The following is a 21,626-nucleotide window of genomic DNA, read 5'->3' as shown; positions in this document are numbered from 1 at the left end:
AAGTTGATTTCAATGCACTTAAGTATTGAATATTTCCTCTCTCTAACCTCTTTACCCTTACAGTGTATTGTTATTTTTCCCTTTTGGTCCCATGCACTTCTTTATGGAATATAAATTCATTCCTTTTTGTTTGTTTTCCTATTTTTCTTATTATTACCTTCTTTCCCCCCCTAGTTTTGTGATATATATATATATATATATATCACTTGACATTTCATCCTATACAGTTTGTCCCTGTTCTTTCTATGTAAACTTCTTCTAGTTACCCTGTTGGTAATAACAATTTTTAATGTTTGCCAATATCTTCTTTTCTTCTTGGGATACAAATTGATTGAACTTGTTGTGTCCCTTAAAGAAAAGAATTTTTTTCTCCTCCCCCCATTCTCTTAATTACCTTATGTTGATTCTCTTGAGTTCTGGGTTTGGGCAGCAAACTCTCTGTTTAAGTCTGTTTTTTTCTTGATGAATATTTGGAAGTCCTTGATTTTATTGAATGACCATACTTTCCCCTGCAATAATTTAGTTAGTTTTGCTGGATAGTTGATTATTGGTTGTAGACCCAGTTCTCTTGCTTTCCGGAATATTGTGTTGCATGCCTTCTGGTACTTCAATGTAGATGTAGTCAGATCCTGTGTTATCCTAACTGTGGTTCCCTGATATCTGAATGACTTCTTTTTAGCAGCTTGTAATATTTATTCCTCGGTCTGGTAGTTTTTGAATTTGTCTATAATAATCCTGGAAGTTGTCAGCTGTGGATTAAATGTAGGAGGTGATCTGTGGATTCTTTCCATTTCCACTTTTCCCTCTTGTTCAAGAACCTCAGGGCAATTTTCTCTGATAATTTCTTGTAAGATGCTATCTAAACTTTTTATTTTATCATGATATTCTGGTAAACCAATAATTCTTAAGTTGTCTCTTCTAGCTCTGTTCTCCAGATCATTGGTTGAATCAATGAGGTGTTTCATATTCTCCTCAAATTTTTAATTTATTTTATTTTGTTTAATATATTCTTGCTGCCTTTTGAAGTCATTTGCTTCTAGTTATTGAATTCTGTTTTTTAAAGTCTGAATTTCTTCCTTGGCTTTTTGACCATCCTTCTCCTTCTGGCCTGATTTTCTTTGTAGATTATCTTTTTCCTTCTTTACTTCATTTTCAAGCTGACCAACTCTGGCTTTTAAGACTTTATTTTTTTGTTAATTCATGTATTTCCTTTTTCAAATTGTCTTCAGCCTCCCTTGATTGCTTTTTGAGTTCCTGAAGTTGAATTTTGAGATCTTCCAAAGCCTTTGTCCAGTTCGCTGGAACTATTTCCTCTTCTTCTATTTCTATTTCATTTGCTCTCTTTTCACTTCCTTGAAAGAAGCTGTCAATTGTCATTTCTTTTCTTTTTTTCTGTTGCTTACTCATATTTTTTCCTTACTTGTTCTGCTAGTTTGAGCACATGTATTTAATTGTCTTTGATGAAAGATCTTCCCACAACTGGCAATGGAGGTTTGTAGTTACTTTCTCTGCCCTCTGAAGACTTCTTGTCTGTCCAATTGTTGGGATTAATCCTGTATTGATTGGATTAATTTTACTGCTTAACCTGCTCTGAGGCTAAAACCTGGAGAGGAGGGAAAAACAAACAAACAAAAGTACCATGGGGGGACAAGAAGGAGCATTTTGGCTGAACTGAGCTCTCCAGCAGTGGGGTCCCCCTGAGCTCTCTGCTGTGTTTGAACTGGTTTTCTTTCCTCTTGAAGCACTGTGTTCTCTTTCTCTGTATGAGGAAACCAAGCTGTCTGCAGTATGGGGTTTGGCTCTGAGCCACCATCTTCCAGGAGTTTTTGCTGTGTTTCTCTGGTTTTTTCCTCCAGTCATCTCTCCAGTGCCTGTGTTTAACTCCCAGACTCTGGTGCCAGCAAGGCCCTCTCTCCGGACTGGTGCCATCCTGAGATTTCCTTGGTTCACTGGAGACTCCACATAGCACATGGGGGAGTTGTCCTATGATTCCCCTTCTATGCCCTCAGACCTGACAGTTCAAGAATTGAAGCCTTTTTGTTCATGCACTTCTTTAGTTGTGCTGCAGTAGAGTTTCCCCTGCTCTGTCCCATTATTAGATTTGGTCCTCTTTCTTCTGGAAGCACATTGTTTTCTATCTTGGTGTGTAAGGGTGCAGAGGTTTTAAGATTCACTCCGTCTAGGCCGCCATCTTCCTGGAAATCCCATCCTTACCATATTCTATTAAGCAGCTAGGTGTCACTGCGGATGCAGTAATATGTCTGATATCTGGAATTCATGAATTCAAATCCAGCCCCACCTACTTCCTATATGTATGACCCTGGTCAAGTTACTTAATCACTATGTCTTTCCTTATCAGTAAAATAGGGATAATAATTGTTCCTACTTTACAGTACTATTATCCTAGAGGTAATAAGGAGTCAGTGGAATTTAATGAACAAGTGAAAATAAAATCTAGGTACAAGGAAAATAATTTTACATAAATGAGGAAGATGGATGAGAGGCGGGAGTCAGGAGAGAAATCAGGCAGAAGGCAACTTTGGTAATACAGGAGAGAAATAATGGTGAAATTATGGTGACTACTGGATAGGGAGAGAAAAGGAGTCAGATGTAAGAGACAGAGAGTTTAAAAGGCAAAAAACTGGCAATGCAAATGAAGGAGTGTGAGGAATGCAGGACAATATTGAGGTTTCAGATGTAGGAGACTGGAAGAATGGAAGCTCCTTCACTAAAGAATGATTTCAATTAAGAACCTACTAAGTTTGAAATAGCTTCAGAGCATGTAGTTTTAAATATCCAATTGACAATTAATGATATATGAATGAAGCTCAGAGGAGCCTGCCAATGTTACCAGTTCTTAGCCAGTGCCTGGCTCCTAGAAGGTAGTTAATAAATGATTGTTGAATGAAAAAGAATGAGTTTAGAAAGAGAAGAGGGCCCAGGATCAAGCTTCAAGAAACACCCACAGCTTGAATGTATGATGATTAGAAATTCTGAGGCTGGTTTCTGGGTAGGAAAATTTATTTATTGATTAGGCTAGCAATAACCCCAAAATTAATTGATCAATGTTCTCTTTCAGATAGAACACCTGGAAAGAAAGTGTTGTGGATCCTTAAATACAATTTTGGAGCTCTCTGCTAGATATCACAAGATATGTCTAAAAGGTGAATAGTAAATGAAGTGGTCCACAATTCTCTCAGTCTCTCCCCAATTCCTTTGTTTAATGATGGAAAATCCAGTCCTATGATTCCAACGTTTAAAAGGAGAAATCAAGTTCTGCCTAGATAGGAGTCATTTTGTTCAATAATTTTCAATATAAGGTTCCAGAAATCTGTCCTGAACCCCTGACCTAAGCTGATTTTAATTACCAAGCAAGATAGAATCCATAATCTCACTTTTCTATCATCTTACAATGGGAAATACTTTAGGGTGGAAGCACTCCTTGAATTTGCCAGGAATAGAGGAAAGAATAAAGAGGTCTAAGGGACAAGCATGAGCCTCAGTTCAAAATGCAGAAACAGAAATCAATATATTTGAAATAAATATTACTAATTGTATGTGGGATTTTTGAGTGTGATATGAGTCAGATGAATTAAGAAAGTAGACAGTGGTTAGATAAGAAAGAGGAGAAAAGGGACAGTAAAATCCTAAGAGTAGAGGATTCAGGATCAGTTGCTCAGTAGTATTAAATGAAGTTGATAGGTTGAGAAGAAACCACCAATTAAAAGATTACCGGTAATGGTTCAGAGAACAACTTCAACTGAGTGGTTAGGTTAGAAGCCAGACTACAAAGGGTTGAAAAGTAAGTGAGTGATGAGAAAGTGTAAACAATAAATATTAAGAGCTTTTTCCTAGGAGTTTGGCTGAAAAATGGAGGAAAACTATAAGATGATCATTTGAGGTTACTGATGTGTTAGGGAAAGATTTTTTAGGATGAAGGAGATGCATCTCTAATTCTCAGGAACTAAGATATTGCTTCAAGATTTCTTATTACCTAATATTACTTCAAGATCATGCCCAATTGTTTCTGGTTCCCTTTCCCCCAAGTGACCAGTGTTTCCTATCTCCTCAAAATGCCTTTTCTGTATTTTCCTGTATGTATGTTATGTTGTTTCTAGTAGAAAGTAAATTCCTTGAAGGAGTGATTGCTTAATAAGAATTTTACAATGAGAAATGTTTGCTTCAGGGAATTAAAAAACACTCTTACTTGAACAACTTAGTGGAGGAGACCATCTTCCATTTCTACATTTTGTACTTTTGAATTCTGAATTCCAGTTACATTTGTAATTAATGACAATATCATTAAATTCTTTGTTTAGGTTGACTTGAAAGTCTTCAAAAAATTTTGATGCACATCTCCCAAGTCTGTTTTTTTCTAAAAAAAAAAAAAAGATAAAAATTTTAAATGTAATGTATAAGGCATGTCATTAATTCAGGAAATTAAAACATTCAGCCCACAGCCTCCAGTGGTGACCAATCCAGATTAAAATATGATTGGGAAATAATTAAGAAAATAAATAACAATAAAATAAAAATAGATAATGTTACATTTTAAAACTGTTCATATATCTCATACAGAGATTCAAATTGGTGCCTCCCTCTATTAACAAATTGTTTCTAATTGTTTGACACCATTGATTGAAATCATCTTCAGTGTTCCTTCATTCAAAAACATATATCAAGTGTCTAATTCCAGGTATAGAAATCAAAGGAAGCTTCATTGATAAAGCTGAATAAAACTGATATTTGAAGAATTAATTAAGCATTAGCTACCAAATATTGCATTAATAAATTAATTACTCTTAAATTAGGAATTTAAATTAACTATTTAATAACATTATCAATAAATCGAGCAGTTGATTGGTTTTGGGCCTAGTAAAAATGGCTGGCAGTAAAAAGGCTGAGACAGACTTAGAAAACAAAACCTTATATTTAAGAAGTTTAAAAAGGTTAAAGTAAAGGTAAAAAGTTTAGCAGGAGATATCCCTAAGACTAATGGGGTACTAACTCAAACCATACCCAACTCAAGGCCCCTCATGGAGTCCACTTCTGTCTGGGAAAACCAGATCTTCTGCTCTCTCTCTCTCTCTCTCTCTTCTTAGCTCTATCTTACATCCAGATTATTACTACATCAGCCTATTTCTAATATATTTATAAAAATATGTAATTCTTAAAAATACTGTCTCTAGGGGGCAGCTGGGTAGCTCAGTGGAGTGAGAGTCAGGCCTAGAGACAGGAGGTCCTAGGTTCAAACCTGGCCTCAGCCACTTCCCAGCTGTGTGACCCTGGGCAAGTCACTTGACCCACATTGCCCACCCTTACCAATCTTCCACCTATGAGACAATACACCGAAGTACAAGGGTTAAAAAAAATACTGTCTCCAAATATTCTTCTAGTCACTACTTCACTGCCAGCCTACTCAAGGTTGAGTCTAGTTGAGGCAGGGATGGCTTTCCAGCCTGGATAGGCACAGAGCCTGTCTTCACTCCTCTCTTAGAAAGATCAGAGAAAAAGTCTTCTTTCTTCTTTCATTCAGTCTCCTCACTCCAGCCATTCCCAAATTATCAAGCACTCTCTTCCCCAACTCCAAATCCACTATTCCCAAGTTTTCACAGGAAACACAAGAAGAGCCAGGAAAATGTCAGGCTCCAGGACCCAAGGTTAGATCCAGAGACCCATGACAGCTGGAAAAACCCCAACTTCAACTCCCCCAGCACCCCTGCAGAACTCTTGCTCACATTTCTAAGCTGAGCCCAAGACAGTGGTCTGGCAGGATCTCTCCTTCTGTCCTCAGTTACCTATCTCTTAATTAAAACCCCCACACCATAATATTCCCAAAATAACCAAACCTGATTTTTAGTATATCTGTTCACCTCTTGGGATTTATGGTACTTCTTGTTTCATGGAAAATAGAGAGAAGGAATTATTTGACTCCCCTGCTAACTTCAATGTCCCTTTGCATAAAACAAATTGTCAGCCTACTGGTGGAGATCATTCTCAAAACAATATACATATGAATCACTTTCCTTTATATTCAGCCTTTCATTGATTTCAGAATATTCAATATCAATATTAACCTTAAAAGTAATAGTCATATTTCTATGGAACGAGCAGTTGGAAAAGTCTAATTCCTGAAAATGTTACATAAAATTTCCTCAAAATATAACAAGAAAAACCTTTAGACAGTAAAAGCTGAATATGAATTCATTTGATATTTCTCTCTCCATAACCCTCAAATAGATGGAACTTAAAACTCATACATACAAAATGTAGGAGAAATGAGAGCATATTAGGACCTAAAGCAGAACAGATACTCCAGAAACATAGGAGTAAACTCTAAAAATGCACAAGAAAAATGATTAAGAACCTGCAAAATTGCCACCTATGAACTGCTTCATCTTGTGCAGAACTTGATCATGAACTGACACAATCTGTGGAAGCTTTCAGTATATATATACACAAAGAGAGAAAGGGTACCTAGGGTAGTATACCCATGGAAGCAGTCAGGAACATAGTATTTGGGTAAACCAGCACCTAGCCAGGCAATGGCCCAAATCAGAGCATATCCTATAACCAGGGAAAGGGCCAAGGCAACATTTGGGAAGGACAGTATCTGGGGTATGAAAGTAAGCTCACTTTCCACAGAAACATTTAGAGCCTATTTGGAACAAAGCAAGTGACTGAGCCGATTATAAGTGTGGGATCAAATAACTAGGAGACAGATAAGGGGTCAAAGTCAAAATCAAACTCTAGTCACCAGAAGACTGATCTGAAAGCCTGGGAATTCCTGCCAAAAGCAGGGAGGACTAGTCTTAGCCAACACATTATAGGGCAGAGGAGAAAATAAATGTATTTCTGTTACTTTAAAAATGGAGAGGTAGGGACTACCATAGATGTAAAATTTTGCATGAACTCTCAGAAGAGGTCGACATATTACTATTTAACTATTTAACTTTATTACAAGAGACCTTTAAGAAACGAGGGAAATCTGTAATTGTAATTAAAAAATTAATAAACTGAAAAATCCTGAAAATAGGGTCAAGGAGGGTAAATCTAATAATCTTTAGAGCACTTGAAAATCATGACCACCCTCCAAAAGGCCAGATGATATATTTCAAGAAATCTTAAACAAAAACTAACTATATCTATTGGAACAAGATGGCTAAGTAAAAATACAAATAATTCATTAATACCTTCCTAAAAGGGATAGTGTTAGGCATTTTTCCTAGGAAAATGTTAGCCAAATTTAAGAGTTTCAAAATCAAAGAAAAAATACTATAAGCACAGAAAAATTAATACTTATATTTCCCAAGATTACACAAGATTTGTCAGCAATCAATATAAAAGAGAAATAAAATAAGGGGATCATTTATTTTTAATAAAAGACAAATGACAAAGGTTTAGAACAAAAACTAAAACTGTCTGCCTCAACTGGGTATAACTTCATAGAAAGAAGGGGGGAAAAAGAACCTTTATTTATAATAGAATTTCAGAGCATTCCTGTTGAAAAAGACCAAACTGAATAGAAAATTTTAAATTCAAATACAGAATTCCAGAGAAATATAGTAAGGAAGAGACATAAACTAGACATATCTATATCAGGATTAATTATTTACATTATATTAGGGGTAGAGAAATGTGTTTTCCTAGAGAACACTAATGTCTTTAAGAATCATCTAGGAAAAATAATAAAATCACATAAAAAGATAACAAAGGTCCTTGGGGAGTTTTATTCTGTGTTAATTCTTTCAAAAGAAAATGAGAAAGAAATGGCATTATACTAGGAAGGTAACTAAGAGGTAGAGTCAAACTTATCTCACACCCGAAGGGTACCTGAGATGTAGAGTATACAAATATGAGTAAGAAGATAGAGGGAATAGTCATCTCATAAAACTTACTTTTGTCTGAATCAGATATAGGGAGGCTGAACACACACAGACTCATAAGCACACACATATATACACCTACACATATATACACATAGTTTGGTATAGATTTATATAAATCTCAAAGGGGATATAGGTGAGGAGAGTGGAAGAAAAGAGATGTGTTAACTATACCTTTGAAGATTTTTGCAAATATAATTTTCAAAAATCACAAATGAATGTACATGTTTGTTGACAATAAAACTATTGACAATATCAAATCTCTAACTGAAAAAGTCTTATTTACCAATGCAGGTAGGTGGCTCTGTCCAATTTCCATGAATACATGTGCTTGTCTTTTTTCCAACCATTATAAAATTCTCCACACAGCCATATTCCACCAAAGACCCATGAGAATATGACAGATCAGTAGTAGACTGAATATAACCATGGACAAGTTCAGGCACTTCTGCACATCTTCTTTTTTCCTCTGTATAAATTAGACACAAATATGCTTAAATTATTTTTAATCCTATATATTTATACATGTGTATACACCTCCTACCACATACATATACATATGGCCATACACACACACACACACACACACACACACACACACACACCTTGGACAAAATAAAGAGTCGTTCAAAATAGAATTTAAAATTTATTACCAATGCAAGTGGGTAAGGTTGTCCATTCTCCATCATTGCATTGTATCTTCCTGGGTCCTCTCCTTACAAATCCAAGGTCACAATCATACTCTACTACATCATCATGACAATATACTTTCTTCTTTGAGTCCTTAGTTATGCCATTCAAAATTTCTGGTGGTTGCTCACAACACTTTACTTCCTCTATAACAGAAAGGCCATTTAATTAACTTTTTAATCATATGAAATAACTGGATCATTGATTTAGAATTGGAAAAGACTTCAGAGGTCTTTGAGCCCAAATCACTCCTTTTGCATTTGAAGTCTATAGAACTTAAATGATTTGCCTAACATATGCGAATTAAATATCAGAGTTAGAATTTGACCATGGGTCCTCTGGATCTGGATCTAGAACTCTTTTCTCTGAACCATACTTAGATTTTGTAATCCAGTGTGTTATCCACCAACACCAACCAATTTTATATTCCCTGCGAATTTCATAAGTAGACTATCTTTGTTAAGTATAGTATAATAAACAGAGTATGCTTAATATACTTACTCTAAAAAGTATATTACTGATCAGTAATAAAATTGCTAGAGAGTACAGGGTCAAGCACAGATCCCTGAAGTAACTCTTCAAGCACCTTCTCTCCAAGATGATGTCAAATTTTCAATATACTTTTTTATGCATACAGTCATTCAACCAACTTCAAATGCATCTGCCTTTACGGTCACCTAGTCTTGCCTCTCCAGATATTACATGAGAAGCATAAGAGACTTCATCAAATCCTTCCCTTAACATTTATTTTAGTGATTATTTTCTTAGCTTTTCCTTGAAGTCATTCTACACACTGTCAATTTTATAGTCAACCATGACCGTGGCAAATTATCAACTTTCCAAATTGACCTGTTGGTTACCATCTAGGAATCCAAGAACAATATACAAATAAGGGATCAATTTCCATCATGACTATAGGGAGTTCATAGACTTAGGGGATCTGGTCTAGACAGCTTTTGAAAATAAATGACTAATAAACCTATTCAGATACTTACAAGGCAATGAATTACTTCCCAATTATTAGTGAGTCCTTTGCCCTACCAGTGATAAGAAGTCACTATATCAACATTCTGCATTTATACAAGTTTATATTGTAATAGGTTAACATTGACCTTTAAATTCATTATTTGAACTCTTTTCCAATCCTATTAATCTCAAATAAATAAGAACAAGACTTAGGCCAGAATAATATATGTATTTCATTGCTACAGACTTACTACTCATATTTATTAAATTGACAGAGTGATGGACTTTTTTGATTTTCTGTCCAATTGGCAATCATGTCTCATTGAATACTTTTACAACTGTGGATTACTCCCACTATAGGTTTTCTCCTGTCCTTCCCATAAGCTACTCAAAAAAGCTTGAGGGAATCATGCAACCTTGCTAATCAGATTTTTTCCTAATAATTATGATATAATTTCAACTGAGCCCTCTCTACAGCAAGGCAATTACTTCTCTAAAATCAATTCTTTATCTCACTCTCCTTATTTGCTGTCATCTTTAGTTTCCTCAGGCCTTCCATACCATTGTCTCCATAAGGTTTCTCAGATGAGGGTCTCATCTCATGTTTTACTGAGACAATTGAGACAATTCAATATGAATTTCTTCCCATAATCTATTGTTCACACTCTGTTCCTTGTTTAATCCCCCATTTTTCTTCCTTTATTCCCCTATGCAAAGAGATGGCTTCTGTCTTAGTCTTAGTCCAATGAAAGCCTTTGTGTGGATCTTGGATTCCATTCTTGGATTCCTATGAGAATTTATTGCCTTTTTCTCATTGGCTTTATTGACCACAACCACATTTTAAAAGCAGAACCTGAGCTCGATATTTTCATATGTGAAAGATTCACCATGGCCATGAGATAAAGCAAGGGAGCCTTGCATTTAAAAAAAGAACAAAGGAAAACACAAGATAGAATATTTTAGCCTATGTGTGTAATGAGTATGGATTTTAAATTATAGATTTGAACATTTTAATGTAGACTAGGCAGGAGATATTTCCTATAATATCCTCTAATTCCAGCATAGAACATTAAAGTTTAAGAAACCCAACTTGCACACTCAATATAGCTATGAAAAATCCTCACAATTGCCCCTGGCTTCTCTGGAGAAGCATTTTTCTCTACAGATATCAAAGTTCAAATGTTTAAATATCACTTAATCAAGAATGTCCATAAAACTTCTTTTCCAGCAATTTAATTTGTCCTCTTACTTAACTGAAGAAGATATAAATGATTCTATGCTGACCTAAAATATACTGTATGAAAACTGCAGCAAAGCTAAAAAGTTTTGCCAAGGTAAATATTCAGTAATTCCATCATTGCTAGCACCAATTTGAGAAAAAATATTTACGTTTACATGTAGGAAGCCTCGGGGACCATCCAAAATCATAACACTGCACAGATAATGGTCCAGCGATTTTAAAACCAGGGAAACAGCGGAAAGTCAATACATCTCCAACTTTATATTTCTCTTTCTTGAGATCAGGTTCCATTTCATGTAGAATAGGGAGACTACATGCTTTTTCTAAAAATAAAATGAATGAGTGCATTAATTTTCAGAAGTTTTAGTGTTTGCTCAGCAAGTTACTTATTATAATATAACATTTTCAGGTAGTGCTATCAAAAGAAATAGTTCCTGCCTTCAAAGAGCTTAAAATCTACTTAAATAACATGCAATTTCACATAAATACTTTTTGGTAAAGAGCAGGCAAATAATGGTCACTTTTTACTTAAATAAATTAGATTGAATAAAATAAAGACAGATAGAAAGAGAGAGAATGCATAAGAAACAAATTTACATAAAGATGCTTATTTATGAGTTAGAATTGAATGATTCACTGTTGGAGTTTAGAGTTGGCAAAATCAACTAGGGAAACTGTCCAAAAATGTAGGGCTCAGATTATTATTTAAAATATAATACTCTAGGTTTGTTTAAAAGGAAAAGTAAGTTTTTATAATTAATGATCATATAGTTCAACCCCACTAATTTGACTGATGAGTAAATTAAAACATCACATACCAATTTTTATTTGAAAATCCCAAATCACGACCTCTCATTTTATAATATATAGTCTTACATATAAAATGTTCACATATATACATATATATACTCTCCTTCAAATGAATAATATTGCATAATACTATTTATTTGTGAAAATTCATTTTTATGATGCTTCACATGTTGAATTTTATTTAGACATGATCTAAACCACTGATGTATAAAATTGGACATATATTTTTCACTGAAAAAATATTCTATGCCACTTTCAAGACTTGAGAAACCATAGTAATAAGTGAAATGCAATTAAGTCACATCTTTAAGGGATAGTTGACTGTTTTGTGACAAAAGAGTAATACTTAAGAGTCATAAAATAGTTTAATGACTTAAAAGGAAAAATAAAGACAGTTTAATTAGCAAAGATGGAATAAACATCACTAAAACCTAAGTGGCTGGCAGTTACCAAGTCTACCACACCTACAATTCCTTGTAGCTGAAGGGATTTCAGGAAGAGATTCAACAAGAAGTCTAGAGAAGCTACTAGTGGTATTAGTACTTACCTAACAAAGCCAGAACAAAACATTTTGGACATTTTGAAAATGATCCACTCTATCCCCCTTGTCTGGGTCTAACTATCATTCTGCCTTGGAAGCAATACATAATATTGATTTTAAGATGGGAGGCAAGGTTTTTTTTTGTCTATTCATTCTTATCAATTATAAATCTGTAGGAAATATCTTTTATTTTGAACATTAATTCTTGGGTTTCTATCATCATCTAGAGATAATATATTTGTAGAAATTTGTCCTGACAACCTCCTCTGTAGATATTGCAACTTCCTTTACTTCTGGATTAACAAGCTAAAAACTTGGAAAAAACATTTCTTATTACAAAGTACTGATGTTGTTAAGTGGTCTAATTTATGAAACACATGGTTCTATCAGTGAAAATGGTAAGAAGATGAATTAACTTCTGGTTTGAATATGAATTATAAGTCTGCTAGTCCTTTCTACCTGTATTATATCTGAAACTTCATACATAGGTTTTCTCCCTTTTAGAATGTGATATATTTGAGAGAGGGGAGCTTGTAACTTCTCATTTCTATATTCAAGTCCTTAACACAGTGCTTAATAAATGTTTTTTCATTCATTGAAAACATTAGCACGTAGAATCTACCCATCCATGAATCTCCATAAAACATTTTGTTTTTATTTTGAGTTCAGAAAAAGTAACTTACCATAACATTCAACCACTGTAGGCCACTCATCATCATGACATATTTTGAAACCTGTTGTTTGCCCATTTCCAATTTCATATCCATCCATGCATTCATATTCTAATCTTTCCTTAGGCTTAAGAAATGTCTTATTCCCTTTTTGTTTGACATTTACCAAATGTGGAATATTACAAATTTCTAAACCAAAAAAGAAAGCACATTATCTCTGATGTAACTGCATATATTTTCAACTCAGCAAATCAGAATTCACAGAAAGGCATGTACTCACTCCAAATTTTCAAAAAAGAAAATGAAATAAACCTCTATATAGTAAGCAAAAAAGAAGCACTCCACATTTTTCCCCTTATAAAAGGGAATTCTTTATTCCTGTTTTAACTTAATAGGAAACCTAGTGGTCCTTTTACCATAGAGATGTGTAGGGATAAACCAGCCCACAGTGACAGAAAGTAGAAACCAGAGAGACAAGAAGTGAGGTGAAAAAGGATATAAGAGGGGCCAGAGTGAGTTGCTCCAGGTTGGTTACTGGGAGTTAGGTGCTGGCAGTGTGAGGGCAGTTGGGAGTTGGTTGGTTGGGAGTTGCTGAGGAGAGATCTTGACACTCTTGATTAGGGCAGATCTTAGAAAAAAATACTATATTGGGTTCAGTCTTGGATTGGGCTGGATTGGGTTAGAACTTTGTGGGGTGTTTGTTATTAATCAGTTGTACTTTTCTCTGTAAATTGTAACAGGTAGTTATATGCAATATTAGGCAGTAATAGTATTATAGGAAATTATAGATAGTTATAGGTAGTTATAGCTAATTTTAGGAGTTAGGCAATCTCTCTGTCTCTTTCCTATATTTACTATATAACTATTTTCCCATATTAAAATTTGTTAAAAGCTGTTCTCTTATTTTTGTCAAAACTCCCAATTAAACCCGTATACCCTGTTTATATGAATTTCTAGGAATCCATTTTAGGAGTTACTTCAACTGCATGTTTCCCAAAGAACATAGTTTCTGTACCATTTAGAATCTATGTCCTAAAATTGTAAATTAGATGAAGAATTTTGAAGATAATTCATATGAATGTCAATTTCTCTAGGAGAAATCTAAAGTCAGAAAAGAGTGCAGAGTTATTATTTATGTTATATCCTATAGTCTTGGCTTATAAATCATAAAGAACAGAAACTTTTTGTTTGCTATTTCTATAGGTATAAATATCTACTATCCTTGTGGTTGTCATATGTTCAGTAAAATGTTAAGAGGTTGGGTGTAATAAACATTCTCTTTCAGAACACTAAAGAACCATTCAATGAACCTGAGAATTAATCTCTTGAGTTAAAGGAGTGAAGTAATATATTTGAGAATTAATGTAATTGACATTCAATTAATAAAATGGATACCCTTGAGAATGAATCTACTTAATTATTGTAATTAATGTTATGTAACCTACTACCAGGAAATAGTGTGGTCATTGTGTTCATTAGTATAGTAGAGAAAACACAGGATTTGCAGTTCATGGACATGAGTTCAAATTCTAAATATGAACCCATTAATACTGTTATCTTGAATAAATGACTTAATATAATTTGACCTCAGTTTTAGTTCAGCTTCTTGAAGAAAATGATGAGGAATGGACTAGATAACTGACAGTTTTGTATTTATTTATCAACTTCTTTGTATTAATATGTGAAATGTTTAGTGATAAGCAGAGTCTGAGGTAAAACTTAAATATCAAGCCCTTAAGTTAAATTATACTCTAAAATATGAATCTAAATTTATTCCTTAGATTTCTGAGCAATAGAGAACATTATATAGAGATGCTTGTTATATTTCTTATTTTGAAAAAATATATTCACAAGCAAAGATTATCAAATATATTAACCTCTGGTGTGACTCTAATAAGCTTGATCCAAATTAAGCTTTTTCTAGTAGCATATTTATTAAGTACTTAATATGAGATACAAGTGTAAAAAGGAGTGATAATATAAAGAGACGTGTGTGTGTGTGTGTGTGTGTGTGTGTGTGTGTGTGTGTGTGTGTGTGTGTAGCTAAATGACACAGTAAAAAAAGTGCTTGGAATCAGGAAGATATTTTCCTGAGTTCAAATCAGACCTTAGACACTTACTAGCTGTGTCACCTTAGACATTTCATTTAACCCTGTTTGCCTCACTCCCTTATCAGTAAAATAAGCTGGAGAAGTACTTCACAGCACTGAAGTGTTTGAAGCACTGTAGTATCATTGCAAAGAAAAAACCAAAGGGAATTACAATGTATCAGACACAACAGAAAAATGACTCAACAACAAAGCATAAATAGATACAAAATTAAGATTTATTAGGAGGAAAATTCACTTAGATTTAGAGGATATTAGGAAAGAATTTCTGTAGGAATTGAGCCGATATTTAAAAGAAATTTTTATTTCTAAATGGCCAGAGTGAATAGGGAATGTAATAAAGGGCAAAGCTAATGTAAAAACCTGGTCAAAGGGAACTAAAGTGAAGGATTGCGATGCTAAACACTCTCCCCATGCCCAAAAATCATTAGTACACTCCTAGATAAACATTTTTTAAAAATGAGATTCAGGGATTCTGCCTGAGCTCAGGTCTTCAGCAAAACTACTTATTTAGGTATCTCTGACTCTACCTCATCATGGTACACCAATGTTATAATGTTCCAAGATTCCTCCCAAAGGAGAATCAAAGACAAGGATTTCGCTGGTTCCATTGAGGATTTGAAGGTTATCATCCCTTATCCCCCTGCTTAAACCTCCCATAATTATCACATCACATAAAAGTATTGTGAAGATGAGATTAACTCTCCCCTCACCTACTTTTAAATTTAATCACCAGAAGCATATAAACCCGACTTTACATTAAAGTAAGGGAGGTCCACAACCCATGTGCTAAAGTGGGTGACAACTCAGAAATGACTGACTGCACCCTGAGCAGTCCTAAGCAAAGGTATAAACTGCAATTGGTCCCCATAAAGTGGAGGAAGGCACAGGAAGTGATGAAAAGAAGGGTCTTTAAAAGTGCCTGCAACTTCCTGTGAGTGAGTCTTCAAACTCTTTCAAGCTGTGGAGGCTGGTGGAGGATCATCTTCTTCAGCATGGACCCGGGACTCTAGCATTTGGTAAGACTGCTCTGGGATCATCTCCCCTAGGACTTTGGATTGGTGAATAGAAAAAGCTGACCTTCTGTTTCTTGACTTCTGGAGAGATTAACACCAGATGGGCCTCCCTCTTGGAGGAGGCTGCATGGATGAACTCCTTGCTTTATTTACCTCTGTGCCCACCAACTGGGGCTTCTGAAACCCTGCCAGAGTAGAGCCAGGGGCCAGAGCAAATATTTAGGGTGATAAGCCAGACTTCTCACTCTGCCCTCTTTTACATTTCTCTACCTTACTCTTTCCCTTCATTTTGTAAATAAAACTGCTGAAAAGTCATCTTTGACTTGTATTATAATTTCAGCAACCACATTCTCTCATATTTTAGTCAAACCATTAATTTTAACCCTTACAGCATCTCTTTTCTTTTCTTTTTATTAGAGAGGTCAGAGAATAGGTATTCAGTTTTATAGGGTTGGAGAACCAGTATTGGGAAGCATCCAAAGAGAGCAGTACAGCTGGATGAATAGCAAAATCCAATGGCATGTATTACCTACGATGGATCTCTTGCAGCTCCCCATTCATTTTGGCTAATTTTATAATGCTTACGTAAAAGGCAAGAACATTTGTGTATAGAAAGAATTTGGATATGACAGAGGAAATTTTTATCTCCCACACCTAAAAACACAAATAAAGAGAGAGCTAAAGAGAATTTCTGATGCACCTTCCTAAGTTTAGAGACCAGAAAACAGACTGAGGGGGTGAATATTTTGCCTATAAATGCACAGATAAGTACTGGTGAAAAGGGAATAGAATAAGATATCCAAGTACATAGCAATTTAGTGCCATTATTTCCCCACCCCACCACACTATTCTAACCTCCTTTGAAATTTACAAGCATTTAAAACAAGATTATCTGGACAATATCTGCCTTTTATGGACCCTAATGAAATGACCCCCCCTCAGTGAAGAATTCTAAAAGATTTATCCCTAAATACATTCAAGAAGAGAAGGATTAAAATTTTAGTACTCACTAATACATGTTGGTTGATCCAACCATCCATTTTGTCCACAGGTGATGAATCCTTCTTTTTTTCCATTTGTTGTTGCATATCCTTCTTTACATCGATAATTTGCATTTGTATTGACAGGGTAAAGTGTTTTTGAATCAAAAAAAAATCCATTATTAAAATGAGTTCTCAGTTTACATGTTTCTGAAAGGAAAAGAATACAAGCAAAATATAGACATGGGCCTATTACTATCTTCAAAGAAAAGCAATAAATAAAACAATAGCATGAAAAGTGAATTTATTTTATAAACATCAATCCACTTTACTCAATGCTGACCTAGACAAAATAACACTCTTAACAACTCCTTGTATTGATAGGGAACTTTCTCATTACAGGTTCAGGGATCCTCAGACTAGTCTTTGCAGTCTGAAGCCCTGAGGATATTTACATATACTGGCTACTAAATTATTCAAATCAGTTGCCAGAGGAATTCCTTTGGGTCTATAAAGGAAATATTGAGAATAGGGGAATAACTAGTTACCAGACAACCTGGGGACACTCTCACACCTCACAAGGGAAGGACTAACAGATAGCACTGGAAACTACTTGGGGATGTGAGGTTTAGGAATGACAGTTGGTCAAGTAACTGTCAACCCACCAACCAGGGAAAACCAATGAAGTGGAGAGAGGGGTTTCTATAATAGGAATAGCCCTAATGGTTTAACTAACTAAAGATCTAACTAAGCTAAACACTAACTAGAATAGGAGGGTTTGGAAAGTAGGGCTTATCACTACACAGGTTCAAAGATGTTCCAAGATACTCATAGGTGTCAGCAAGAACCAGGTATAAGTCCAATGAACAGCCAGTCAATCCAAAACCTGCTCTAGGGAGTAAGGTAGGTAAATCTGCTGTCTACCAATAGATATCCAGAACTTTCCTCAACCTAGGCCACGATGGTTGCTTGGAGAATCTTCCTCTCAGTGATATCCCACACTGTCATCTCCCTGGATATTTGGCAAAAGCTGGACCACACAGCCAAACACCTCCTTCCTCCCAGCTTGGTCAAACCACACTCCTTTTCAAAACCTTGGCTTCATTCCAGTATGGAACTCTCAGGTCTTTAGAGACAATCTGACAGCCTGGGTGCTAGTGTCTTAATTTCCCCATTACAAGTCATAGCTCTGAACTGGCAATGGAATTTAGATGCAAGAAAGATTTTCATTACTGTTGCATGGGAAACATGGAAAATCTCTGATATTTCCTCAAGCAATCTTGAAACTCCTAGGAGTTCCCCAAACCAAGCTGTCAACTTGAGAATCTGAAGACAAAGAGTCTTGGATTTGGATTTGAATTTTCTCACCACCACTGTGCACTGTGCACTGTGCTTTGAAGTCAATGAGGCAAGGAACTTCTGAAATTGGGGCTGGAAAACACAGGATAATAACACTTCAGAACTAGAAAAGGTTTCAGAAGAATCTAATCTGAATTCTATTAAAATAATAATCCTCTCTAAAAAAATTTCCACAACTGATCATTAAGTCTCTGAATGAAGACTTCCATTCATTAGGAACTCACTCTTTGAGCCAGAGCCTTTCTTCTTTTTCTTCTTCTTCTTTTTTTTTTTTGTTTTTTTTTAACCCTTAACTTCTGTGTATTGTCTCCTTGGTGGAAGAGTGGTAAGGGTGGGCAATGGGGGTCAAGTGACTTGCCCAGGGTCACACAGCTGGGAAGTGTCTGAGGCCAGATTTGAACCTAGGACCTCCTGTCTCTAGGCCTGACTCTCACTCCACTGAGCTACCCAGCTGCCCCTGCCTTTCTTCTTTTTGATGTTAAGTATCAACTTTTCCTTACACACAGCCTTGTCTTCCTCTAATTTCACTCCTTGCTCTTAGCTTTGTCTTCTGAGGTTTCTCAAAACAATTCTAATCTCTCTTCCACATAAATCCCTTTCTCTCACAGCCATTCACCAAACAAATATATACTTTGTGCCTGTCACTGTGCTTAACCATTGGCATACAAAGAAATGCAAAAAGTGTCCTTATTCTTAAGGTGTTCACATTCAAAAAAGGGAAGAATAACCCCAAAATAACTAGGAACATACAATATAAGAAGAAAAGTGAATTCAGAGAGGAAGTATGCAGAAGGTGTGATGACTAGAAAAGACTTTCTGAAGAAGGTGGAATTTGAGTTGTCTTAAAGGAAGAATGAGAAACTAAGAGACAGAGGACAGAAAGACAGCATTCTTTGCAAGGGGGACAGCAAATAGAAAGACATAGACTTTTGAGATGGGGGATAACAAGTAAAGTCAATGTAATTCAATTTTTTAGTTCATAGAAGAAAATAAATTGGAAGAAGACTTGAAAGATTTGAAAAGGCTCGAATTGTGAAGAGTTTTAAAAACACTGGGACTTTATCTTCAATCTTAAAGATAATAGGGAACCACTGGAGTTTATTGAAAAGGGGAGTGACTTAGTTAAAACATCTCACTTTGTTGATTAGAAGACAAATTAAATTGGGAAAGATTTGAGACATGGTGGTTATCAGAAGGCTATAGTAAAAGTCTAGACAAATGGTAATTTGGGCTTAACTAGAGTATTGGCTGTGGTGATGTAGGGGAGAGGGGATATATGTGAGAGATGGTGTGATGGTAGAAATGACATTATCTAACAAAAGACTGATTATATAAGCATGGTGAGGGTGAGCTACAGAAGTTACCTGGATTGTGAGCCTGGGTACCTGGGAAAATAGTAGTGCCCTCTATGATTATTGGGAAGTTTTGAAGAAGGAAGAACTTTGGGAGAGGGGAAATCATTAGTTATGTTTTGAACATATTGGGACTGAGACTCCATAGAATACCTCATTTAAGATTTCCAAAAGCTAGTTGTTAATTTGTGACTTGAACTTGGGAAAGATACAGCAGATGAATGTATAAAAGTGAGATTTATTTTCATAGTTGATAAATGGATTCATGTGAATCAATGAGATTGGTAAGTGGTATATTATAAACAACAAAAAAAGAAAAGATAGACAAGGACAGTCTTGGAGAATTCTCATTATTAGAGATAGTGATATCAATAAGGATTAGTCAGAGAACACAGAAAGAGGAGTGTCATTGAAATCTAAAGGGGAAAGATAATTAAGAAGAGGAAAATGATCAAAAATTTAAAATACTATCAGAGAGGTCAAAATAATTAGGATTGAAAAAAGGTCATTAGATTTGTTCAATGCAAAGTCACTGGTAACTTTGGAGGGAATAATTTCAATCGAATAAAAGGCAGATAATAGAAGTAAGATAATATTGAGAGAAAACACAATAGAGGCACTTATGATGATTACTAACTGATCTTCCTGAAATAAAGCTTACAGTTACTTCTTTAGCCCTTTTATTTCCTCTGAATTTATGTGTCCTTAAAATATGGCACCTGGAACTGAAGGTAATACACCAATTGAGGGTTAACCAAAATTGATTAAAACAGTACTATCAGTCTTCTCATATTTATTCTTGCAGTGCTACTATGTTTCTGTTAATGCAGTCTAAAACTGAATTGGACCTTTTGACTGCCATGCCACAATATGGAGTGACTGTCAAACCTTTTCCATATTACCAATTCTCTCATGTATCTCTGTCATGTACTTTTGTTTTCACTCTTTTTAAATTGTGTGACATCTAAAGTGGTCCAAGTCTAGGGAAATATGGATTAGCATGAAGAACTGAAAGGTACATTTCTAAAGGTTGAGATCTGGGGGAACTAATCACTACTATATAGGTGTGTGTATATATGTGGAAATGAGTTAAAGAGACTAACTAAAGAAAACTGTCTTTTAAGGACCTCAAATCTAAGGGTTTCAGAGGGTCATTTGAAGAGATTTCATTAGTTGATATGTATCTGTTGTTTAAAAGTTTTCCTCCTAAGCCCTATATCTTCAATTCCAAATTTCACTAAAATCAAATTACTAATTAACTTGATTTAAAAATAAGAATATAAGTTGGAAATAACTTTAGAGATCAGATAATTTAGTGTCCTATAACACAAACAGTCACATGCACACACAAACCCGCACACAATCCATGCTTCAATATCCCAGGATCAATGATTTTGCCTATTTCAGGAAAGATCCTGAGAGGTTACCACTTTATTTCTCAGCAATGTTTCTTTTTTTTTTAACATTTATTAATATTCATTTTTAACATGGTTACATGATTCATGCTCCACCTTTCCCCTTCAACCCCCTTCCTGCACCCCCCCCACCCATGGCAGATGCGCATTTCCACTAGTTTTGTCATGTGTCCTTGATCAAGACCAAATTCCAAATTGTTGGTAGTTGCATTGGTGTGGCAGTTTCGAGTCCACACTCTCAATCATGTCCACCCCGACCCATGCGTTCAAGCAGTTGTTTTTCTTATATGTTTCCTCTCCTGCAGTCCTTCCTCTGAATGTGGGTAGCTTTCTTTACCACAAATCCCTCAGAATTGTCCTGGGTCATTGCATTGCTGCTGGTACAGAGGTCCATTACATTCAATTTTACCACAGTATATCAGTCTCTGTGTACAGAGTTCTTCTGGCTCTGCTCCTTTCGCTCTGCATCAGTTCCCGGAGGTCTCTCCAGTTCGCCTGGAACTCCTCCAGTTTATTATTCCTTTTAGCACAATAGTATTCCATCACCCGCATATACCACAGTTTGTTCAGCCATTCCCCAATTGAAGGACAT

General features: G+C 35.4%; 1 protein-coding gene across 1 annotated transcript in view; it reads right to left on the bottom strand.

The window, feature by feature from the left end:
* The window catches only part of LOC123245940 (complement factor H-like), a 115,292-nt gene that overhangs the window by 50,375 nt on the left and 43,291 nt on the right, over nucleotides 1-21,626 (bottom strand). Inside the window, exons 3-8 of the mRNA XM_044674909.1 lie at nucleotides 16,939-17,118; nucleotides 12,817-12,993; nucleotides 10,932-11,105; nucleotides 8,540-8,722; nucleotides 8,173-8,355; nucleotides 4,208-4,375 (exon numbers count right to left, since the gene is read on the bottom strand). Of these exons, the coding sequence (XP_044530844.1) occupies nucleotides 4,208-4,375; nucleotides 8,173-8,355; nucleotides 8,540-8,722; nucleotides 10,932-11,105; nucleotides 12,817-12,993; nucleotides 16,939-17,118 (1,065 nt within the window). The remainder of the gene's footprint in view (nucleotides 1-4,207; nucleotides 4,376-8,172; nucleotides 8,356-8,539; nucleotides 8,723-10,931; nucleotides 11,106-12,816; nucleotides 12,994-16,938; nucleotides 17,119-21,626) is intronic.

The sequence above is a fragment of the Gracilinanus agilis genome, chromosome 4 (assembly GCF_016433145.1).
Source record: "Gracilinanus agilis isolate LMUSP501 chromosome 4, AgileGrace, whole genome shotgun sequence".
Classification (NCBI taxonomy): domain Eukaryota; kingdom Metazoa; phylum Chordata; class Mammalia; order Didelphimorphia; family Didelphidae; genus Gracilinanus; species Gracilinanus agilis.
Note: the sequence above shows the minus strand (reverse complement) of the source record. Positions and strands in the feature narration are given on the sequence as shown.